At 38.7% G+C, this 18515-nt stretch overlaps 3 protein-coding genes across 5 annotated transcripts; 1 reads left to right on the top strand and 2 right to left on the bottom strand.

The window, feature by feature from the left end:
* Positions 1-772: 772 nt before the first annotated feature.
* LOC112560305 lies at positions 773-4314 on the bottom strand. The gene is made up of 5 exons (XM_025232075.1): positions 3877-4314; positions 3522-3620; positions 2843-2917; positions 2446-2551; positions 773-1319 (listed from the first exon to the last, which is right to left on the bottom strand). Exons 2-5 carry the CDS (start codon positions 3614-3616, stop codon positions 1194-1196), a joined length of 402 nt encoding a protein of 133 aa, XP_025087860.1. The 5' UTR covers positions 3617-3620; positions 3877-4314; the 3' UTR covers positions 773-1193.
* A 2880-nt stretch (positions 4315-7194) lies between these two features.
* LOC112560488 lies at positions 7195-11243 on the bottom strand. 3 transcript variants are annotated; one of them, XM_025232382.1, is made up of 6 exons: positions 11135-11243; positions 9864-10692; positions 9481-9551; positions 8940-9027; positions 8290-8600; positions 7195-7862 (listed from the first exon to the last, which is right to left on the bottom strand). In XM_025232382.1, the coding sequence occupies exons 2-6, from the start codon at positions 10417-10419 to the stop codon at positions 7788-7790; spliced, it is 1101 nt and encodes a 366-aa protein (XP_025088167.1). In that variant the 5' UTR covers positions 10420-10692; positions 11135-11243; the 3' UTR covers positions 7195-7787. The 3 variants fall into 3 exon arrangements, with proteins under 3 accessions (XP_025088167.1, XP_025088168.1, XP_025088169.1); XM_025232383.1 differs by having other exon boundaries at positions 11103-11232; XM_025232384.1 differs by lacking the exon at positions 11135-11243 and adding an exon at positions 10960-11092.
* Positions 11244-11409: 166 nt separating this feature from the next.
* On the top strand, positions 11410-18189 carry LOC112559172 (ferredoxin-fold anticodon-binding domain-containing protein 1 homolog). The gene is made up of 7 exons (XM_025230176.1): positions 11410-11767; positions 12519-12712; positions 12975-13128; positions 13722-13928; positions 14438-14599; positions 15018-16639; positions 17928-18189. Exons 2-6 carry the CDS (start codon positions 12526-12528, stop codon positions 16561-16563), a joined length of 2256 nt encoding a protein of 751 aa, XP_025085961.1. The 5' UTR covers positions 11410-11767; positions 12519-12525; the 3' UTR covers positions 16564-16639; positions 17928-18189.
* The last annotated feature ends 326 nt before the right edge of the window (positions 18190-18515 follow it).

The raw sequence follows: 18515 nt of genomic DNA, 5'->3' as shown, positions 1-18515 counted from the left end.
ATACAATGACGCGTACACAGACTGCATATAACGAGAACCAATTATTATTATTAACAAAATAAAAATAAATATTCAATTTGTAGAGTGCATGTTTGTAGTTTTACCCAGGAACAACAGACTTCTAATAGACGCTCAGTTTGTTGTTGAGTTGCTTCCCTTGTATCATTCCACTCGGCGATACGATCAGCGGTCGATTCGACCACATCATCCGTGTGATAAGGCGGTCACGAAATTGGTGAATGTTATAAAATTTCTTTTATCGTCGTTGGTTTATCTACACAGTTTGGTCCTTGTGTCTCTGTCATTGTTTATGTAACTCTGTGTGTGTGTGGGGGGGGAGGTATGTGGTGACGTCATTCCTGAACACCTTCAAAGAGAGGTTAGGTGATTTTTATGATCGGTGTAGATACGAATGTTTATACCCTCGGTAGGGTAGTGGTGAAAACACTCGCTTGTCACTACTACAGTGAGCAGTTCGTGTACAGATCTCGTCTCGGGACACTCTCTGTATGTGAAACCTGTCCACAAGGCTGTGCGTCGGGAGTTTTCTCCGGGTACGCCGGTTTCCTCCTCCCTCCCTCCCTCTCCCCCCCCCCCTCATAGTGCGAAATCGCAATAATGAGCGCGCATCACTGTGAGGGTCAACTGACATGCGCACGTAATGTTTGAGGGTCGAGTCGGTGCAACCAACATGTTTAATGCGCACGTGCGCAAGCACTCCAACACACCAACCAGCACCCGCACGCGCTGACCAACACAAAAACGACAGATCTTTGTTGAAACAAATTATTTTCATTTCAATCGCTATTTTACAGCTTGCTCGCATTTCTTTGCAGACATCAGCAGTTTTCACACTCCCGAACATTGACCAGAAGACGCTTACTCGTAATTAAATATCAGCAGAGATTGAATGTTTCACTTAGGTTGCACGAGTTCCACATAAATTAGATTATAATGGGAGCTAGTACTGTGGCACAGCAGCATCGTTCCAAAATTACAGATGTACATAGTTGTAGATTTTTATATATTTATCGTCTGAACATCTATTTGGTTTGGTGTTATTTTCTTCAGCAGTCTGTCTTTGGTATCTGGGTGAGGTGCAGGAATGTTCTCCTGATGTGATTTGTCCGTGGAACATGCTATTCTTCACTCTGAAAAAGCGTCGTCTGCTTCAAGGCTAAGATGTCTGGGTGCTAGAAGCTGGGCGGACAGATGGGAATACAACTCAGGTCGGCGAACTCGCTGCTAAGGTGACTCTCATGCCCACGGTCCTGGGGGATGTTGTAGGAGCGCAGAAACCTTTCCAGCTCTCCTCTGTTCTGAAAATTAATAACAGAAATAGAGTAGAATGGGTGTACTTGATTTTTCCAGATAAAGACATTTTGTCGACTGTGCAAACCGGACTTGAATATGATAAAGGCTGTTTGTAAACAACTCTCCAAAATGTGTGTATGTGTGTGTACGTTGAAGAATGTTGAGCGGAGAAGTACAAGCTCTGTGAAAAAAACTGAAATTACTAAAGAAGAGTCTGCAACGCAGGTCCAATGGTTGATGAAACAAAACACTCACTAATAGATGAATATCTGATTTACTTCTGACAACACTAACTGCCGTATTAACACCTAGTTTAGTTAACGAAATGACTATAAACTAAACAACATAGCAAAAAGAGTCCTAGCTACACGGGAAAACACAAACGCGCGCACACACACAAACACAAACACACACACGCGTACACACAAGCACGCACACACAAACACACACACACACGCGCGCGCGATGGATATGCTAATAAACAGCCAGGCGATCCCCCACACTATTAATCACTGCACTGCCGCCACGTACACACAATGGCAGTCCTATTAACTTCCCAAGCAGCGTGAAGCGAATCATAAATGATGAATTCTAATGGAAATTATTTCATTAGCAAGCTTATCACTGAAATAGAAGAAAGAAGAGTATTGTCGAAATGACAGCATCATAATGAACAGAGCCATGTGAGAACCACAGGAGTGGATGAGGAGATGATAAAATAGAAAACAACAAACATTGAGTCTGGGACGAACGAAAGGTCATTGCAAAGACTGGATACTGACATCAATATCTACAAAATACACAGCCAATGTCTTTCAATAAAACCAGATATTCTAAATTATTATCCATGTAATTGACATGGCATTATGTACTATATTATCTTAACCATAAAAAGTAATAGGCATTGGTATAAATTTTCCCGACAGGGAGTAAAACATTATCGATACTGTCTACAAACCAATGTAAGATACTACATTATACATGCAACCCACTGAGTGTTATAATACATTATTCATACCGTCTGCAGAACAGTAGAAGGAGCTAACTTTGAAGGTCTAGTGAGCATATCTACAGCATATCTAAAGGCATCCCTGAGACCCTAAAGGAGACACACTCCTGACAGTGGCGTACCTGAGAGGCATATGACTGGTCAGGCACGGCGTGGGGCAGGTTCATTGCCAGTAGCAAAAGCTTTTCGGATTCCTCGTCGAGACCAGCCTCTGGCTGCATTAGGGGGCTGAGAGAAAGAGAAAGAAGTGTTCAACATCTACACTACCAGTCTACAATGAGCTTATACATCTCACTATACTGTATACACACTTTACATTAGACACCAAAGTTACAAAGCAAATGAACACAACGCATGTAAGGAACTGAACCCAACAGACACAAACATGATGACGTCACATATGTGGACACAAACATCTGAATACAGCGAAACATCTAGATACTTAACAAACGCACACCCAGACATGAATACAAAGTACACCAGACAGGTAGGTGCTGTAGGAGTGTATAGAAGACATACTCTACGTAAGCGTCCTCTTGTGATGTAGAGTCCTTCGCAGCCACACCTCGGCACTTTGGGTGGACGGCGAACTTTCTGCAAAGGAATATCTCTTTCAAACTTCTCATCTCGGAAGTTGTTTATCATTGATATTCATGCACTCCTCTCCCCCCTTGTGTTTTTTTTCTAACATTTTCTTCTAACTTCATGTTCGCGAAAAGATTTGCTTCAGTGGAGTGTACATGTCGCGATGTTTTTTCTAAATGTGATCTACTTACATGTAAATTAGTTAAACTTGCATTTGATATGCACTGTGTTAATAATTCAGCCTACTTTATAGCTATTAGAAAGTATTTTATTTTTATTCTTCCTTCACATCCCCCAAGAGAATGTCAGCATCTACCCCGGCATATTCCACTTACCAAAAATCAATGCGAAAAAGATTAGACATCTAAACTCAATCTGTGAAAATAATGATGTCGTTGTGCAGCAAGTATTCCGAGGGCATTACTCATTGCTCCTCATCTTGAAGGTTTAGCACATTTGTCAGAGGTTGTCAAGCAATTGTCAACCATGTAGCGGGTTGTTTATGATGCGAAACAATTGACAAGTACGCCTCATATGAGATAAATGCACGCGACACCATCCGACAAATTCAGTTGACCAATGTATGTTAAGGCAAATACTGAGACAAACTAACTCGCAGTCGATGGGGTGCGCGCTGACGATGCAGGAGTCAGCCGAGATGACGATGAAGAAGAGAAGCAGAAGCCTACAGGCCGATGTCTGAGCCATTATTCTGGAAACAGAAGGACCCACGGTTATATGAGGTCGCGATAGTGGCAACGACAGTCGTGGTAAAAAAAACCAAAACGACGACGAAAATAATAACAGATAACGCTTCCAATACCGCGTTATCTGAAAAAACAACAAACAACAACAAACCAAAAACTGTAATATCAAATGGACATTTTTAATGATGTTCCGTTAACATCGGCAGATGTCTTAACTGGTGACAACATATAAGAAGGTAAGTAACTATCAGCTTATCCTACTTTATTATACTGCAGCAGTTCCTTCCTGAGACCAGTTACGATTCTTGAGAAGAAAAATTTCAAATGAAGTGCAGTTGTTGGTTGGTCAGACAGAAGTTGGCAGTTGTTTGCCGCCAGAATGGACTCTGTGTGAGTCAGGCTGCAGACCCGGAGGTACCGCGAGTAAATGTGGACGAGGCCTGGCTGAGGACAAAGCGAGGACAAGACGCCGTGCAGGCAACTAGCGCCCCCTCCCCAAGGGCGGACAAGGCATCGTGTTTTGACTTCATCAACCGCTCACATCTCGGGCTCATTCATTAGCATACACCTTGGCCAGGCAGCCAATCAAAAGAGAGTCTCGCTGGGAGAGGTGACCAATGCACGTGCGAACTCTGGGGGTTAAGGTTGACAGTTACGCCCAGTGAGGACGGCCAGACGACGTGATTTGGGCGAAAATATGGTGAACCTGTCCATACTCCACAAGGTTGGTACAATTAAATGTTGACAATAAATAAATACGTAGTAGATTAAAATGCGGACTGATCTCTTTCACACACACAGAGAAAAAACAAATGGCGTATTCTGTTCACTATTAAAATATTCACTATGCACACAGCAGACACCGAAGTATCGGAAATGTAAGCAGAAAAGTGTATAACATTAGTTATATATCAAAAAATGAACATTTAGAGATCAAATAGGTATGCACATGCGAGTGTATGTATGAACTCATGAAGGACAGCATGTATATATAGTGTTTGTTGGCACTACTCATGTGCTTGAGTATTTCCAGACATTTTCCTGGCGTTGTAAAAATAACCGCCTTCATGTGCACGTATCACTGTAGAGGTGGGATGCGTAGGGAGTGGTAGCGACACAGCACACGCACTCACACACACACACAGGTTGTCTGACTTGTCTCCTCCGTTTCAGAGGTTCCTGTGATGAAGGAAAAGATAACCACTCTTGCAGCAAAGAAAAACGAAACAGCGCTTTTGTCCTGTGGCTTATCTCCGCCTGGCGAGGGATCGATGGTTGCCCATGGCTGCCGTGTGCCGCGGGCAGTCGTCGCTCTCTAACCTGGGTGGCAGATCAAGCGGAAAGGACGACGGACAGTCGGAAGAATACACGAATACTTCGATGAGAAAATCATCGGTGTGTCGTGATTGTAGATTGGTATACTGTTCCTCACCTAATCAAAAGCGTGGATCCACAAGAAAGACTGACAGTCCGAGAACAGCTTTAACAACTGAAAGCTAATGAAGCTGGCGCGCGTATGCACGTGAGAGCGAATTTTAACGATAATTAACAGCACTGTAATATTGGAAGTACGGATAGTGCGGCAACACCTTCTAAATGAACCATTGTTTTATGTATGACCCGACCCGACATCTAAAGTGAGGACTAGTGCGCGCTTAATTTGTGTATTGAATGATGTTTTTGTGTATACCTTTAATTATCTTCTAACGTTTGATGACCCTTTTACTGCTCAGCTGATCAGCTGAAACGTGCTGTGAGGTTATTATGCTCATAGACATAGATGGAGAAAGACAGGTTCATGGCTACGTCCTACCAAATTATGCCTTCTCTACAAATCTAGACAAGTTTCGGTACCAACTGCTTATTTGAAATTTTCATGCTGACCATTATAGCGGTGAAAACCCCTCAAAAACTTTTCTCAGATTTTTGCTTTTTGTGTTGGTTGCCTGCCGTAAATCTGGTACCGATATATGGTAGTGGGCAGGGGAAATTTGTCGGATACAGGCCCTGGTAAAAAAGTGAACATGCCACCGTCTGCTCCGAAAATGAACACAGCAACAACCACATTACAGCCAATAACCAACATAAAACTTCACCCCATTCTTGTTCAAATGTATAGTCATTTATACAATCTTGACATATAAATGTTATTTGTTCTTTTTTGCTGCTAATACCCCATTTAAAGAAAATAACCATTTGATAAAGTTATTTTGATAACTGATGGCTCTGAATATAATTGATGAGCCCCAAAACCAATTTCTTTGTAATTAACCAATGAAGAAAATAAAAGTTTATAGTTTCTTTCCTGAGATGTGGTGGACGTGGTTCAAGAGGAAGATGACAGTCGTAGCCAGTGGTGGTGAAGCAGACATCAATGAAAGGGCCTTATCTGCCTGGAATTCTTCCTTTGTAAAGTGCCCCTTTTCCTGCTGTGCACCAAAAATGCTTCAGCAACATGCACATCCTCTACACATACGTGTGCACAGTCTCATGCAGAATGATTTTTCAGATATTTTAATTGCTGGAACCAGTGGTTTGAGAAGGAAGTTATTTCAAAACAAAACTGGTAAAATGTCACTATGAGTAAAAGTCGGACAACAGTTCAAAAATTCAAGGCTTCACTGCATTTCAGTTGTTAGCTGGTACTTTTTTCACTTTACTTGTTGTCTGTCAATTTGGGTACCAGATGATCTCACTTTGCTATCCTGTCTTCATGGCATTGTTCAAGGGTATCAGAGTTAACCATATATTACTTCAGTCAAGCTATCCAATCTGTTCATGTCAATCTTTACCATGTGCAAGGTATCAGATGGGATAAGTTTGGCCACATTTTCTCTGGTCCCAGTGTCCAGCTACAATCACTTTGTCTACGTACATTTAGTGCTTTCAAGTTTGACCTTAAAACCCACTTTGCTTGTGAATACTTTAAGTAGCTGCATGGTGTCTTTCTGGTCTCTCTTTCCACATCTATGTGTGTGTGCATCTGTGTAGATGCCTTTTGTGTATGTGTGTACATGTGTGACAGAGATAGTTAAATCAATTGTTTAGGTCAAAGAGCGTTTAACTTGATGCCAATAGGGTAATACACGAGAGAAATGCTTTTTATTCTTATAATCTTTACGTCAAACTCAAAAAAGCGCTAATTCATCTATAAGATTCCATATAATCTGCTTTTTAATGCAAAATATCAATGACTTCTGCATTTGGTTTTACTGTCTTTCTTCAAACAAAGAAGTTACCACTCACTATCTAGTCTTATTCAGAAACAATATTTATCCTAGATGCAAGTTCCATGTACACAATATTGCAAAGTCAAATTTTATAATAAAAAAATTAAACAGTAATATGAAGCTGATACAAAAATGTAAAACTGATATGATGTTTATTTGTATAATTATCATGGAATACTGAGAGCAAGTGAAACCTCTATAACCATTCATTAGTGTTAAAAGTTTTAAGGTGCACAATATAAAGAAACTATTCAAAAGAAAATGAAATGTAAGAAGCACAGAATCTGCCACAGGAAAAAGGAGAACAACAACAACAACAAATAATATTAAAAAAAACAAGGAAGTAGGAGTACATTTCACATCTTTAATGAACAAAATATTACCAGCTTTCAAGTCAAACGAGCATCCAAAAATAAAACCATTCACAAGCTGACAATATGCTTCTTACAATCATCATTATAAATCTCTGGCTATAAAATGAGTGGAAAGAAATCCATGTGTACCCGTATAAATGCTGTCCACCATGACTCTTGATATTTCAGAAGGCAAGAGATAATTCAAGTTTATCTTGCTACATGACTTGCATGACCCATACGCTAGGATTAGCAGTGGTAGGACAAAATCCTCTCAGCTACTCCATTTTATGGGGCATTCCAGTCTCTTTAATCATTACCTTCAGCTCTAGTCTACAAGAATGATAAACCATTACAAAAGATTTCACATATTCTTGAAAATGGTAAAAGCTCTGTTGAAAATATATAAAGGTGCCTAAATCCATTACTTTTCTTTTTTTGTTCCACGCAAGTTAGAGAAACACAAAATTTTGGAAAATAAGTGTACCATAAAGTTATTCTGCTTTATTGTGACTGTACCTTCATGTACAAGATTGCAGCAAAGAAAGAGTATTTTTTTAATATGATCTTATTTAGATGGATTAATTGTTCATGCTGTCAACTGATACAGATCTGCATCCTGTGGCAATGCACTTTCTCTGCATACTGGGCATGTTGCATTTTCCTGTGGGGCAAAAAAATATATGCAAAACTGCTAAGTAAAAGTTTAAAAAGTAAATGGAATTATAAAATTACTGTGTCTATCAACAAACATGGCACTCAGAACAGTGACAAGTTTAAAAAGGTGATGGTAAAGGTAGTCCCCTAACCTTTCAGTTGTTGGATATTGAGGTTTTAGATACCACTCGGGCCAGCTTTTTGTTAGTGTGGTACCCGTCTTCTCTCCCTCACTACCTTACCTTCCTGAACCCTGGGTTTAGTCATAGACCCGTTCTCAACAGCTGGGTCGACTGGGGATGGGAGTGGGAAGTTACCTGCAACTTTCAGGTTCACCTTCCAGTGATTTATTTACTTCCCCAAAGTTAAAACATTTTCTAGCAAATATCACACTTTACAGTTAAAACCAGGCACCCATTTTACCTCATACTCACCAAAAGCCATTTATCTATGCAGTCAACATGGAAAGAGTGAAAGCATGTTAACACTCTCTCTGTTTCCCCAGCTTTGTACTTTTCCATGCAAACACGGCAATCACTTCTGTCTTGCCGTGACATTAAGTCTGTACTAGATAGAACATAGATAGGTAGCTGATCAATCACATCTTGTGATATGCCTCTGCTTTTGACATCACCATTGAGCTCCTGTAGTTCCCAAAAGGTTTCATAGTTGTTTTCAGGCTCAGGGCTTGACCAGCCATGTGGTCGTCTACGTCGTCTATTAGAAAATGTGCGTTCATTGTTACCTGTAAAATAATGATTGTGCAAGTTAACGAATGATTTGTCTGGATGAGCAAATAAAGCGTGAAGTGTCTTCCTATCTGTGCTGAAATCATATTCTCCTTTCCTACATTTTTTGTTAAGTGCAATATTTCCAAGCAGATAAAGACTGCATTTCCTTTCGAACTGATATTAAAAATGTAGGGAGCTGGGAGACTAATTTGCAGAATTTAGGATGTTTCCCATGAATCCTAGGTTTAATAATAACTCTCAGCAAGAAATGTGTACTATAACAGAATTCTTTTTTTAAATAACAGAATTTATCAGCACTTTGCACAAAACGAACGTTAATCTGTTTCACTTGCCTCTTCTGCCTGATTCATGGAAGCTTGCATCTTGGGGGTTAGACATCTGCAGTCTATTACGCCAGTAATCCTCTATGTCTATCTGTTGCTGAATATGCAAACACAAATGCAAACAAAAACTGAAGGACATAATTACAGACTTTGTATTACTTCACTGTCAACATATTTATGAACAAGTTTATGGATGCACAGAAGTGAATAAATAGGAAGAAAATATGAACAGAAAAAACAGCTAGAATGAAACAAAGAATAGGCAAAAACCAACTGGGTCCATTAAGAACTGGTACAAACACATGATACATGATAATCAGACTGTTGGATATGTCTTGAAAACATTTCAAAGAAATATTAATCCCCAAAGCGTTTGTGCAGTGATTACTTTCCACAATTAAGACAGCAATATTCCAAGATGTTCAGCTATTTACCAAGTGCCATTTAAGTCTGGCTGCCCCATGTTTTAAATATTTTCACTGTAATTGTTGCAAAATCATAAGACTTTATCTTGATAATAATGACAAGCTCTTATGTGACAAAAATTTACCTGGAGCCACTTGGCATATTCTTCATCATTCATATGTCCTGTCTCCTCATCAGGGCCAAGAAAAGACACAGCTGCCAACAGATAAATTATTTATTATTATAGTCTGCCAGTGAATCAACACATAGTGCTCATTAAGATATCAAAAATTACTAAAACCTATAAATATGTCTTCACACATATATAATTAGTAATATTAATAAAATTAATAGTAATTAGGCAGGAAAAAATATGACTCATTGGTCATGTAAACATAGTATTCACTATTTTATTGCATATGAATATGTATATATAAAGGTGATAACTCTTCAAATAGGCACACCTGCAATATCTAAAGGCAAACAAAGTGGAGTGGGGGGAAATACTTAACACTCTAATCCACTCACAGTCATCACTGGACCATCTGTTTCTTTTTCTTCTGGGACTTCTACTAATGTTTCTAGTTGCTGCAGGCATAGAGGGTTCATGGGTTCTTAAAGATTCTGGGTGAGTGTAGAGTGACTCTATGTCACAGGGATTATTTGATCCAGACTGCCAGTCTTCTGATGCACCAAAGCCTCTGTGACCTCTGGATTCAAATCTCCCAGGTTTCGGAAAGAAATGTTCTCCAGTATGGGATAATGAAGACTCAATTCTTTGATCATGATGACCACTGGGGAGCACATATGAGCAAGACGGAAGCATCTGTAAGACATTGTTACTGGTATTTGGTCTAGCTGCAGAATTTGAAGTGACTTTTTCCTTTCTGTCCCTAGTCTGTCTACTTTCCTTCTTGTCTGAACTAGAATGAGATGGTTTGCCTGGATCGAAATAATCAGCAATCTGTGTGAAAAGAGCTTCAGTCTCACTTGTGTCTAAGTCTGATGTATCACTTCTGGTTTTTTCTCCAGATAGAGAGTGTCCATTAGAACTGGATTCCTGTATATTTCTTCTTGCTGCCATAACAGTTTCTGCATGTAATTTATATAAAATAAAATATTTCCAACTGGCTTTCACTGCCAATTACTAGGTAAGAATTGTGATGATGCAGACTTAGAAATATAGCTATAAACTATAAAGAGAGGACAACAAAAATGTTTCTGGTCATAGACTGCAGAGAGGGTTAGGCATATCAACCCCTGAACAGAGTAGGCTTATAGTCTGTAAGAGTTGGGTTCTCTTCTGTTGATTATCATCTGCAATATTTATTTTTGTTCATACTGGTTATCAAATGATCTGAAACAGAGACCATATATCTTCAGTAATATTTGAAAAAACTATTTTCAAGGTATGAGAATTGATGATCAAATAAACGATCCATATATGCTTCTGCACATATTTGAAAGATTTTCAAATAGCTTAAAGTTTATTTACGTTTATGCAGGCGATCCGTTGACTGGTGAATGGTAGCAGCTTACAGGCATAATGCATGGCGAAAAAAAAAAAATTAATTTAACCTAGGGGAACGGAAATGAATGAAATAAAAAGCCTAGGGAACTATACCTCTTTCTCTGTACTGTTTACTGCGTACTGGAAAAAGCGTTAATCACATCGCAAACAGGTAAGACAGACCAAAAAACAATCATACAATGGGTTTAAATAATAAAAACATTGGTCAATTATAAAAAAGTAGAAAGTATCCTCACATTTTTAACACCAACAGAATGAAGAATCTTACCGCGGTGATTTTCATTTAAATGAATGATTTCTTCAAGTTGCTTGGTCAGAAATCGAAAATACGCCGCCACTTCTACAGGCAAATTGCTAAGTAAATACGAAACAAATTCGTTTTTTTAATGACTATAAATAATCAAAAGAAACAATTTCTCCAGAACTTATTGTTTCTCAAATTTAAATTTAACTTTAATATTTCAAAGAGTTGAAAATTTGTTTTTCACCACCTATAATTTTCGCAAAAAAAAATAGATTCAACTTTTTAAAATAAAGACCGATAATTTCAAATTGTGTACCGTGGTGTATGAAATTTTCTGTGTACGCCAAATTCTGCCGTCATATTTAAGGAGAGCACATAATATTTATATTATATACGACAAGAATTAACTTAATGTTGAGTTGAATGCTCGTGCTATCATAACTTGAACTTACTGGTAGGCCCAAGTGCTCATTTCAGAAACTGAGTTTTATTAGTATTTAGAAATGATGTTTAATGAAGAATGCACAAAAGATCCGTGATTGTGATTCAGTCAACTAACTCTCATCAGCGAAGGGTTGGAAAACAACAACAAAAAGCGTCATAGCTCCAGATTCAAACTGCCAGTCGAAGTAGAAACATTTTCGGGAAGGATAATAGGTATTTTAAGGGTTTATGTTTCATATGATAATCTACACTATGATCGTTTCTTCATAAATTTAATAAATACTCTTATAGCAGTGCCAGTCTGAAGATTGCAGTGATACTGACACTATGTAATAAGTTTAAAGTAACACTGAACCTGGTAGCAGCTGAACCACATATTAAGGTCTTAGTTAACAGAAGGATATAGATATAGGAGTCCTAAATAACTAGACACAATTGACAATCAGTATTAACAGAAAGATCTATTGGTTGCTGATAAAACTTTTGAGACTTGATGATTCTGTATCTTTTTTTGATGTACCTTGGACCTTTAGGATTGACAAAGTTAAATTGCACTGTACACAAAATAATGCAAAAAGACTGTAAATAGGATAACTGACAGTTTTAAAAAGACATTACTAATGTAAATTAAACCATAATGGCACAAAATTAAGAGATGGAGTAACACACAACTATGGTTCATTATAGTAATTGTAGAGCAAGTTTAATGCTTGTATTCTGTATTGGAATTATCAATAAGATAAACACCAATTCTGGTAATAGATATTGCATATATATCCTTTCCTTTTAGATATCAAACCGCATGTTTCCCAATGCATCCTTAAAATTTTGGTTTAAATGTGTTTATTGATCGTCAACTAGGAAGCAGTTAAAATATGTGCAAAGGGAACAATTTATAAGGAGTGGTTTTAGTTGATAATTTCTTTTCTTTTGCCATATCTTGTTCTTTGTTTATGTTTCACAGGAACAAAATGAATCGTGGCACCGAGGGTCGTGTGTTGCTAGTTGGAGAGGGGAACTTCTCTCTCTCTGCTTCACTTGTGGCTGATAATATATTGTCTGGTGCCCAGATGGTCACTTCCTGTCTGTCTTCCCAAGTCTCTGTGCAGGAGGCACATGAGAATGCACAAGAAAGCATTGAATATCTGGCAAAGTCAGGTAATTCAAATAACACTATTAGCAGCAGTGGCAAAAAAGATGTGCTCTTGTGAATTTTAGGTGGATCCACCTGCATTGAAACTTGTAAATAAATAACATATAAATAATTTGATTGATTTTTATATTTATATTTTTATTTATATTTAATGTGATCTGTTTACAGTATCAATAGCAGTTATGCTGAACATTAGGATTCACAATGCATGATGTGTAGATTGTCCCTTTCTTTTTTGTTATTGAACTCCTGTGATTTTGCCTATAGGTGCAACAGTCCTGTTTGAGGTTGATGCACGAGAACTTCACAACCATGAAGTGATAAGATTTTTTGAGTTCTCAAGGGTGATTTTCAACTTTCCACTGGCTGACCGTCATAACATTAAGAAAAATCGTGCACTTCTTTCTGACTTCTTCAGCAGGTTAGCGTTAACAGTACAACTTATTAATTCTCAAGGGCAATTAGAGGAAATTCAAACAGTCTTCTGATTCAATGTCAGATGCTTTATCCATTAGGCGGCAGGGCCAACCTATAATTATTTTCTTTCCATGCTGGCAACATTTTATAATTTTAAAGTTTTCTTCATATCTGCTGAGTAGATATGGTTTTGCTTAAACATGTTATTTATTTGTTAGTCTGTTGTTTATCTTTCAATTATTTGTATGCTGTCCATGTCTCGTTCTTGTCTTGAGTGCTAAGAGCACGCTCCTGAAGACTGTGAGTATGCACTATATAAATCTTGCATTTATTATTATTATTTCATTAATTGATGGATTAGGATCTACAACTGCTCTTTAAGCAAATTACTGCCCTAGTCAGTGAAGTTAGTGGCCCTTGTCATTAATGGCACCATTGTACCCAGTTGCATCCTCCCTTGTTTGCTGTATTTGATCTTTCAGTGTATATTCTAGCTTATGATGTCGGCTTTTATTGTAAAACTCTTGGAAAACCCTAAAAGTACCATAATAATGGCTTGCAGATAGGATCTTTTTATCAAACTTTTATATGTTACAGTGTAGTTCATATACTTGATCCTCACAAAGGTCAAGTCATGGTGACACTATGTAAGGGTCAAGGTGGCACACCGGCGGACCAGCCATTAAGGTCATGGCACAACAGCTGGCAAATTGTTTCAATGGCAGCAAATGCAGGATTTATCCTCAGAGAAATCTGTCCTTTTTCCCAAGAACAGTTTGGAGGTTACAAAAGTGTTGGATTCAGGTATTTTTAGCAGCTTTTATGCCAGCACATAGTTCTTTCCATAGCTCGGTTAACTGAATGATAAATATACACATGCACATACATGCAATTGTTTTGGAATTAGTGTGCAATGTTAAATAAATGAAGACAGAAACATGCATTTTTTGTGTTGTGAAAATGATATATAATTTGAAGATGCTTATGCTCAATAAATGATATACAGTTGAAATTATATCTAAATGGCATGCAATGACATGCTTGCTTATAATTGATAACTTATAATGTCGTATGTAAAGAAAATATTTAGCTACTGAATGAATAATTATAGTACTGCATAGCCTGAAGATCTTCAAAGGAGCGGAAATATCTTGATGTGTTTATAATTCATGGATTTCAAAGAGCACGTTTTAAAACTTCAGCCTTTGTCTAGAACATTTCAAGAATATTTGAGAAAGAATAGTTTCCTAAATATTGTAAACACGATTATTTTACTTTATCATGACATTAAGCTGATATGGAATCTGCTGCAGGTTTCAAGACAAGGGTTTTAACACAAACAGTTCTCTTACTCATATCTTTGAAAGAGCGAAGGTGGTAACTGTAGATGACATTGGAGCAAAAGAAAGATGCTATTTTTCACAGGGTCATCAGCAGTTTGTTGTTCCTTCATACATCAGAGATAAACTTGACAGGTCAGTCACCAGCAAGTAATAAGAGATCAGTGTCCATGTTCCTTCTTGCTCCTTGTTCTGAATGTTGTGAGAACTTGAACAGGTAAGCAGTCTGTGACCAGCATGAAGTGTAATGTCTTATCTACCAGGTGGATTAAATTGCAACTGGCACTTGAAGTAGTCAACCCCTCATTGCAGCTGTGACCTTGGTAAATTACCCATATTCTTAGAATAGAATATCAGGCATTGGAGTAATTATGGCTAACACCAAAACTTGAGAGTAAAATCATTAGAGTAAAGTATCACACATTCTTCTTGACTGTGATGGAGGTTTCTCTTAGGTAAGATATGTCTAGAGGACAATGGGAAATGATGAAAGAGAAAATACTTCCTCTAGAATTTAGTCAAGTCTTGCTAATCTTCTATCTTGATGTTTTAGATGGAGTTTATTGGAACAGCCACACCATCCTATGGCCACCCTCCACAAGTATCTCTCAAGAAATCTTCAAATGCTTTGCATGGTCTCCATCCTACAGAAAGATTCTGATAAGTTGCCCAAAGTCCTTGAGGGATACAGGTCATCCTTGAGCAGCATTGACCCTGGTGCAGTGGAAGAAGTCAGAATGCATGGGTGCCTTCATGATGAGGATGTCATGTCAAAGACATTGGAGAGAATTGTATCTGATAAGAGCAAGAGCTCTAAAGATATGAAAAACATGCAGAATCTTGTCTTTGCAAATTTATCAGGTTTGGAAGATAGTTGTGCTGACACTGCCCAGTGTGCATTTTCCAACCCAGTAGTAACAGAGGAAGATGAAGGACATGCAGAAGTCAAAAGTGAAGATGTTACCAGGAGAGTGTTTACTCATGGAGTTAGCCAAGACACAGTAAATGGCAAACCTGCATCACTGCAGAATCCAGTTGGAAACTTTCATGAACACAGCACTGATGTCACTGCCACTAAACTGAAAGCATTGTCTTCGTCAGTGTTTGTTGTGTGGAAAGCTGCAAATTCACAGACCTCCTTAACCAGCGTAGGCTGTGAGAAGGATACAGCTTCTGAAAGCCCTGTTGTTTTGCAAGGTGCACAAATCCAGAGCCCAGACGACACTCTGTTTCACTTGCGCTGCTCTCTTCTTGAAAATCTTCCTCACATAGCAGCACTTGCTGAAAGCAACAACAAATCCTGCAGGACTTTCCTGGTCACTGGATCAGTATTTAACAAGTGTGCCATCAGCTCCTTAAGCCTTCCTGTATCCCATGAAATGCTCTTCATTTCTTTTACAAGTGATCTCCGAGTAGATGATCTTATAAACCACTACCGAGCTACTTTGAAAGACTTTGTGAAAGAAGACATTGTAACAGTACAGCAGGAAGAATGTCAAGTCGGGGTTTGCAATAAAGGATTTCTCAGCGATTTTCTTATTCTGCAGACATCAGAAACTTCTACAGTCTTGGGCCATGTCTTCAAATACCAACACTTTCAAAATCCAGGTTCGTTAAAAGGCAAGGAGCAGGAATTAAAGCTTTTGCAAACTTCTTTGCAAGGAGTTGGAATGCTGCTTTATCTAGAGCAAATTGTCCTAGCTGCTACCAAAATGCCTGATGTTCGTCTTCTGTGGTCTGAAGATCATCGCTTTCTGAACCAGTTTCATGAGCCATCAGACATAGTTACAATGAATAATTTTAAGCCATTCAGCTTGTATCCTGTTCGTTTTGTGCATGATGTCAGTTTCTGGGAGAATCCAGAAAGGATATTTGATGAAACAGACTTCTTTGACATAATCAGAGATGCTGCAGGAGACATTGTGACAAGTGTAGCTCTCCTAGACAAATTTAACAATTTAGAAACTGGCAAAACTAGCCGTTGTTACCGTTTGGTTTTCCAGGCACATGATCAGGCACTATCCTACATCACCTCTTGGAAACTTCAGTGCAGGATAAGACTTGAGATTGCCCAGAAGCTTGGTGTAGAACTTCGTTGAAAGTTTTTTCTTCAACATTGTCTAAATGAAAAGCCATTATAAGCTTGTCTACATAGATGATTATAAGTTTCTCTAGATCAGGGGTGGGCAACTTTTCCGGTCGGCGGGCCGGATAAGGGGAAAGGAAGTCCTTGGCGGGCCAGATTACTGGATCAATACCCTAATCGCGTATTTATCTACATATGAAAGGAATAAATCGTGTTTAATGTAAACTCGTAAACTTTAATTTTAAAGCATAGAGACCGAAAACAGTATTCAATGATGTTAACGTAATGTACTTCAATAGCTGCTGAAGTCAATGAGACAGCTGCGGTCGATCACAGTTGTCAACAAGTTGCTTGAACTCAGGCTGCATGTCGGACATAGAAATCCTCAGTAACGACTGCACGTGAACATCAGATTGGAATGCAGATTTGTCTTGTTAATGTTCATGGTCGAAAATGTTTGCTCACAAGCGTATGTAGACCCGAACAGAACAAGTAGTTTCATGGCCATCTTTCTCAGGTTGGCAAACTTGGACTCATTCAGTGAGGCATAAAATTTGTCAATGCTTTCAGACTGGAATTTCTCTTTCAGGGTAGAGTCACACTGCAGGTCAATCCATTCCAGCTGTAGAGCATCCGGCACCTTTTCAAAGTCAGTTGTAAACGGGGATGACAAGATATCAAACTCAGCAGCAAGTTTCTGGAAATCCGCAAAACGACGAGAAAATTCATTGTCTAGTGTAGATATTATATTGGTGTATTTCTCAGTTGACATCATCTGGGGTACCATAGTCTCGAGTGTTGGAAAGTGTGTTGTGATATTCTGACAAATTCACCATCACTGAACGATTTGATGTGCTTGGCAATGTTGTATGCGACCACAAAGCTGGCATGAGTAGCAGCTTTCTGGGCTACTTTGGTTTTTACGAATACATTCTGCTGCTTTACAAGTTTTCTGTCCAGTTCAGTTGCTCTTGTTTGCCGTTCGGCTGCTGATAAAGTACTGCCATAGCCTGCTTTAGCCTGCCATAGCCTGCCATAGCCTGCATGTGTCGTCGCATCATGGCGGCTAACGTTGTACTCTGTCATCACGGCAACACTTTCACTGCACAACAAACATACTGATTTCTTGCCGACTTCTAAATCTAATTCTAACTGAAAACAAAGAATCAAAAAACAAAGAAAACAAAGAACCAAAAAATAACTAACAGTCACTATTATTCGACGCAGTGAGCAAGTAATTAGTAGTGGGAGATTGCGGCAGAATGTGGCCGCGGGCCACATTATCATGTACGACCAGAAACAGTCTGCGGGCCAATCAAAATCCCGTCGCGGGCCGGATCCGGCCCGCGGGCCGTATGTTGCCCACCCCTGCTCTAGATGTTTAGTGCTGAAAACTTTAGAGATGTATAAAGGCATTGGAACTGTAAATGATTTAGCAGATCATGACAGTACAAAATGAACTCAAAAATAGTCAGCAGAGTAGAAAGATACCCCACCCAAAAATAATCTTGGAGCAAAGTTGTAATGATTTTTTCCCCTCACTAGTAAATATATAAATGACAAGCCTCTCTACTGGCTATTACATGATATGTAATCTATTGTAAGCTAACATCTAATAAAATGCCTAGTTTTAAAGTGATCATTTTTCTCCACTATTTGCATTACTTTTGGTTTTGCATAGGAGATCTGAGCCTCTCATCAGATGAGTTTGTCAAGTAATCTGTTTTGCTAGATGGTGCCACACTCTTCAGCTAAACACAGCGCATGAAGCAGTACTAAGAGATAGAAAGGAGATGCAAACAGATGTGAGGATGGGAAGAGAGGCCCTTGGAGAACAGTGAGGAACAGGGTGGTTAAATTATGTCCACTGTCCAAAGTACTGAGATTTTCTGTTGTGACTTGTGCATTTTTTTTTTTTTTTAAAGTAGCCGTATCTTGCATTAATTCTAGAAATAATAGCTCTAA

The sequence above is a fragment of the Pomacea canaliculata genome, linkage group LG3 (assembly GCF_003073045.1).
Source record: "Pomacea canaliculata isolate SZHN2017 linkage group LG3, ASM307304v1, whole genome shotgun sequence".
Lineage (NCBI taxonomy): Eukaryota > Metazoa > Mollusca > Gastropoda > Architaenioglossa > Ampullariidae > Pomacea > Pomacea canaliculata.
The sequence above is the reverse complement of the archived record's forward strand: the minus strand, read 5'-3'. Positions and strand labels throughout refer to the sequence as shown.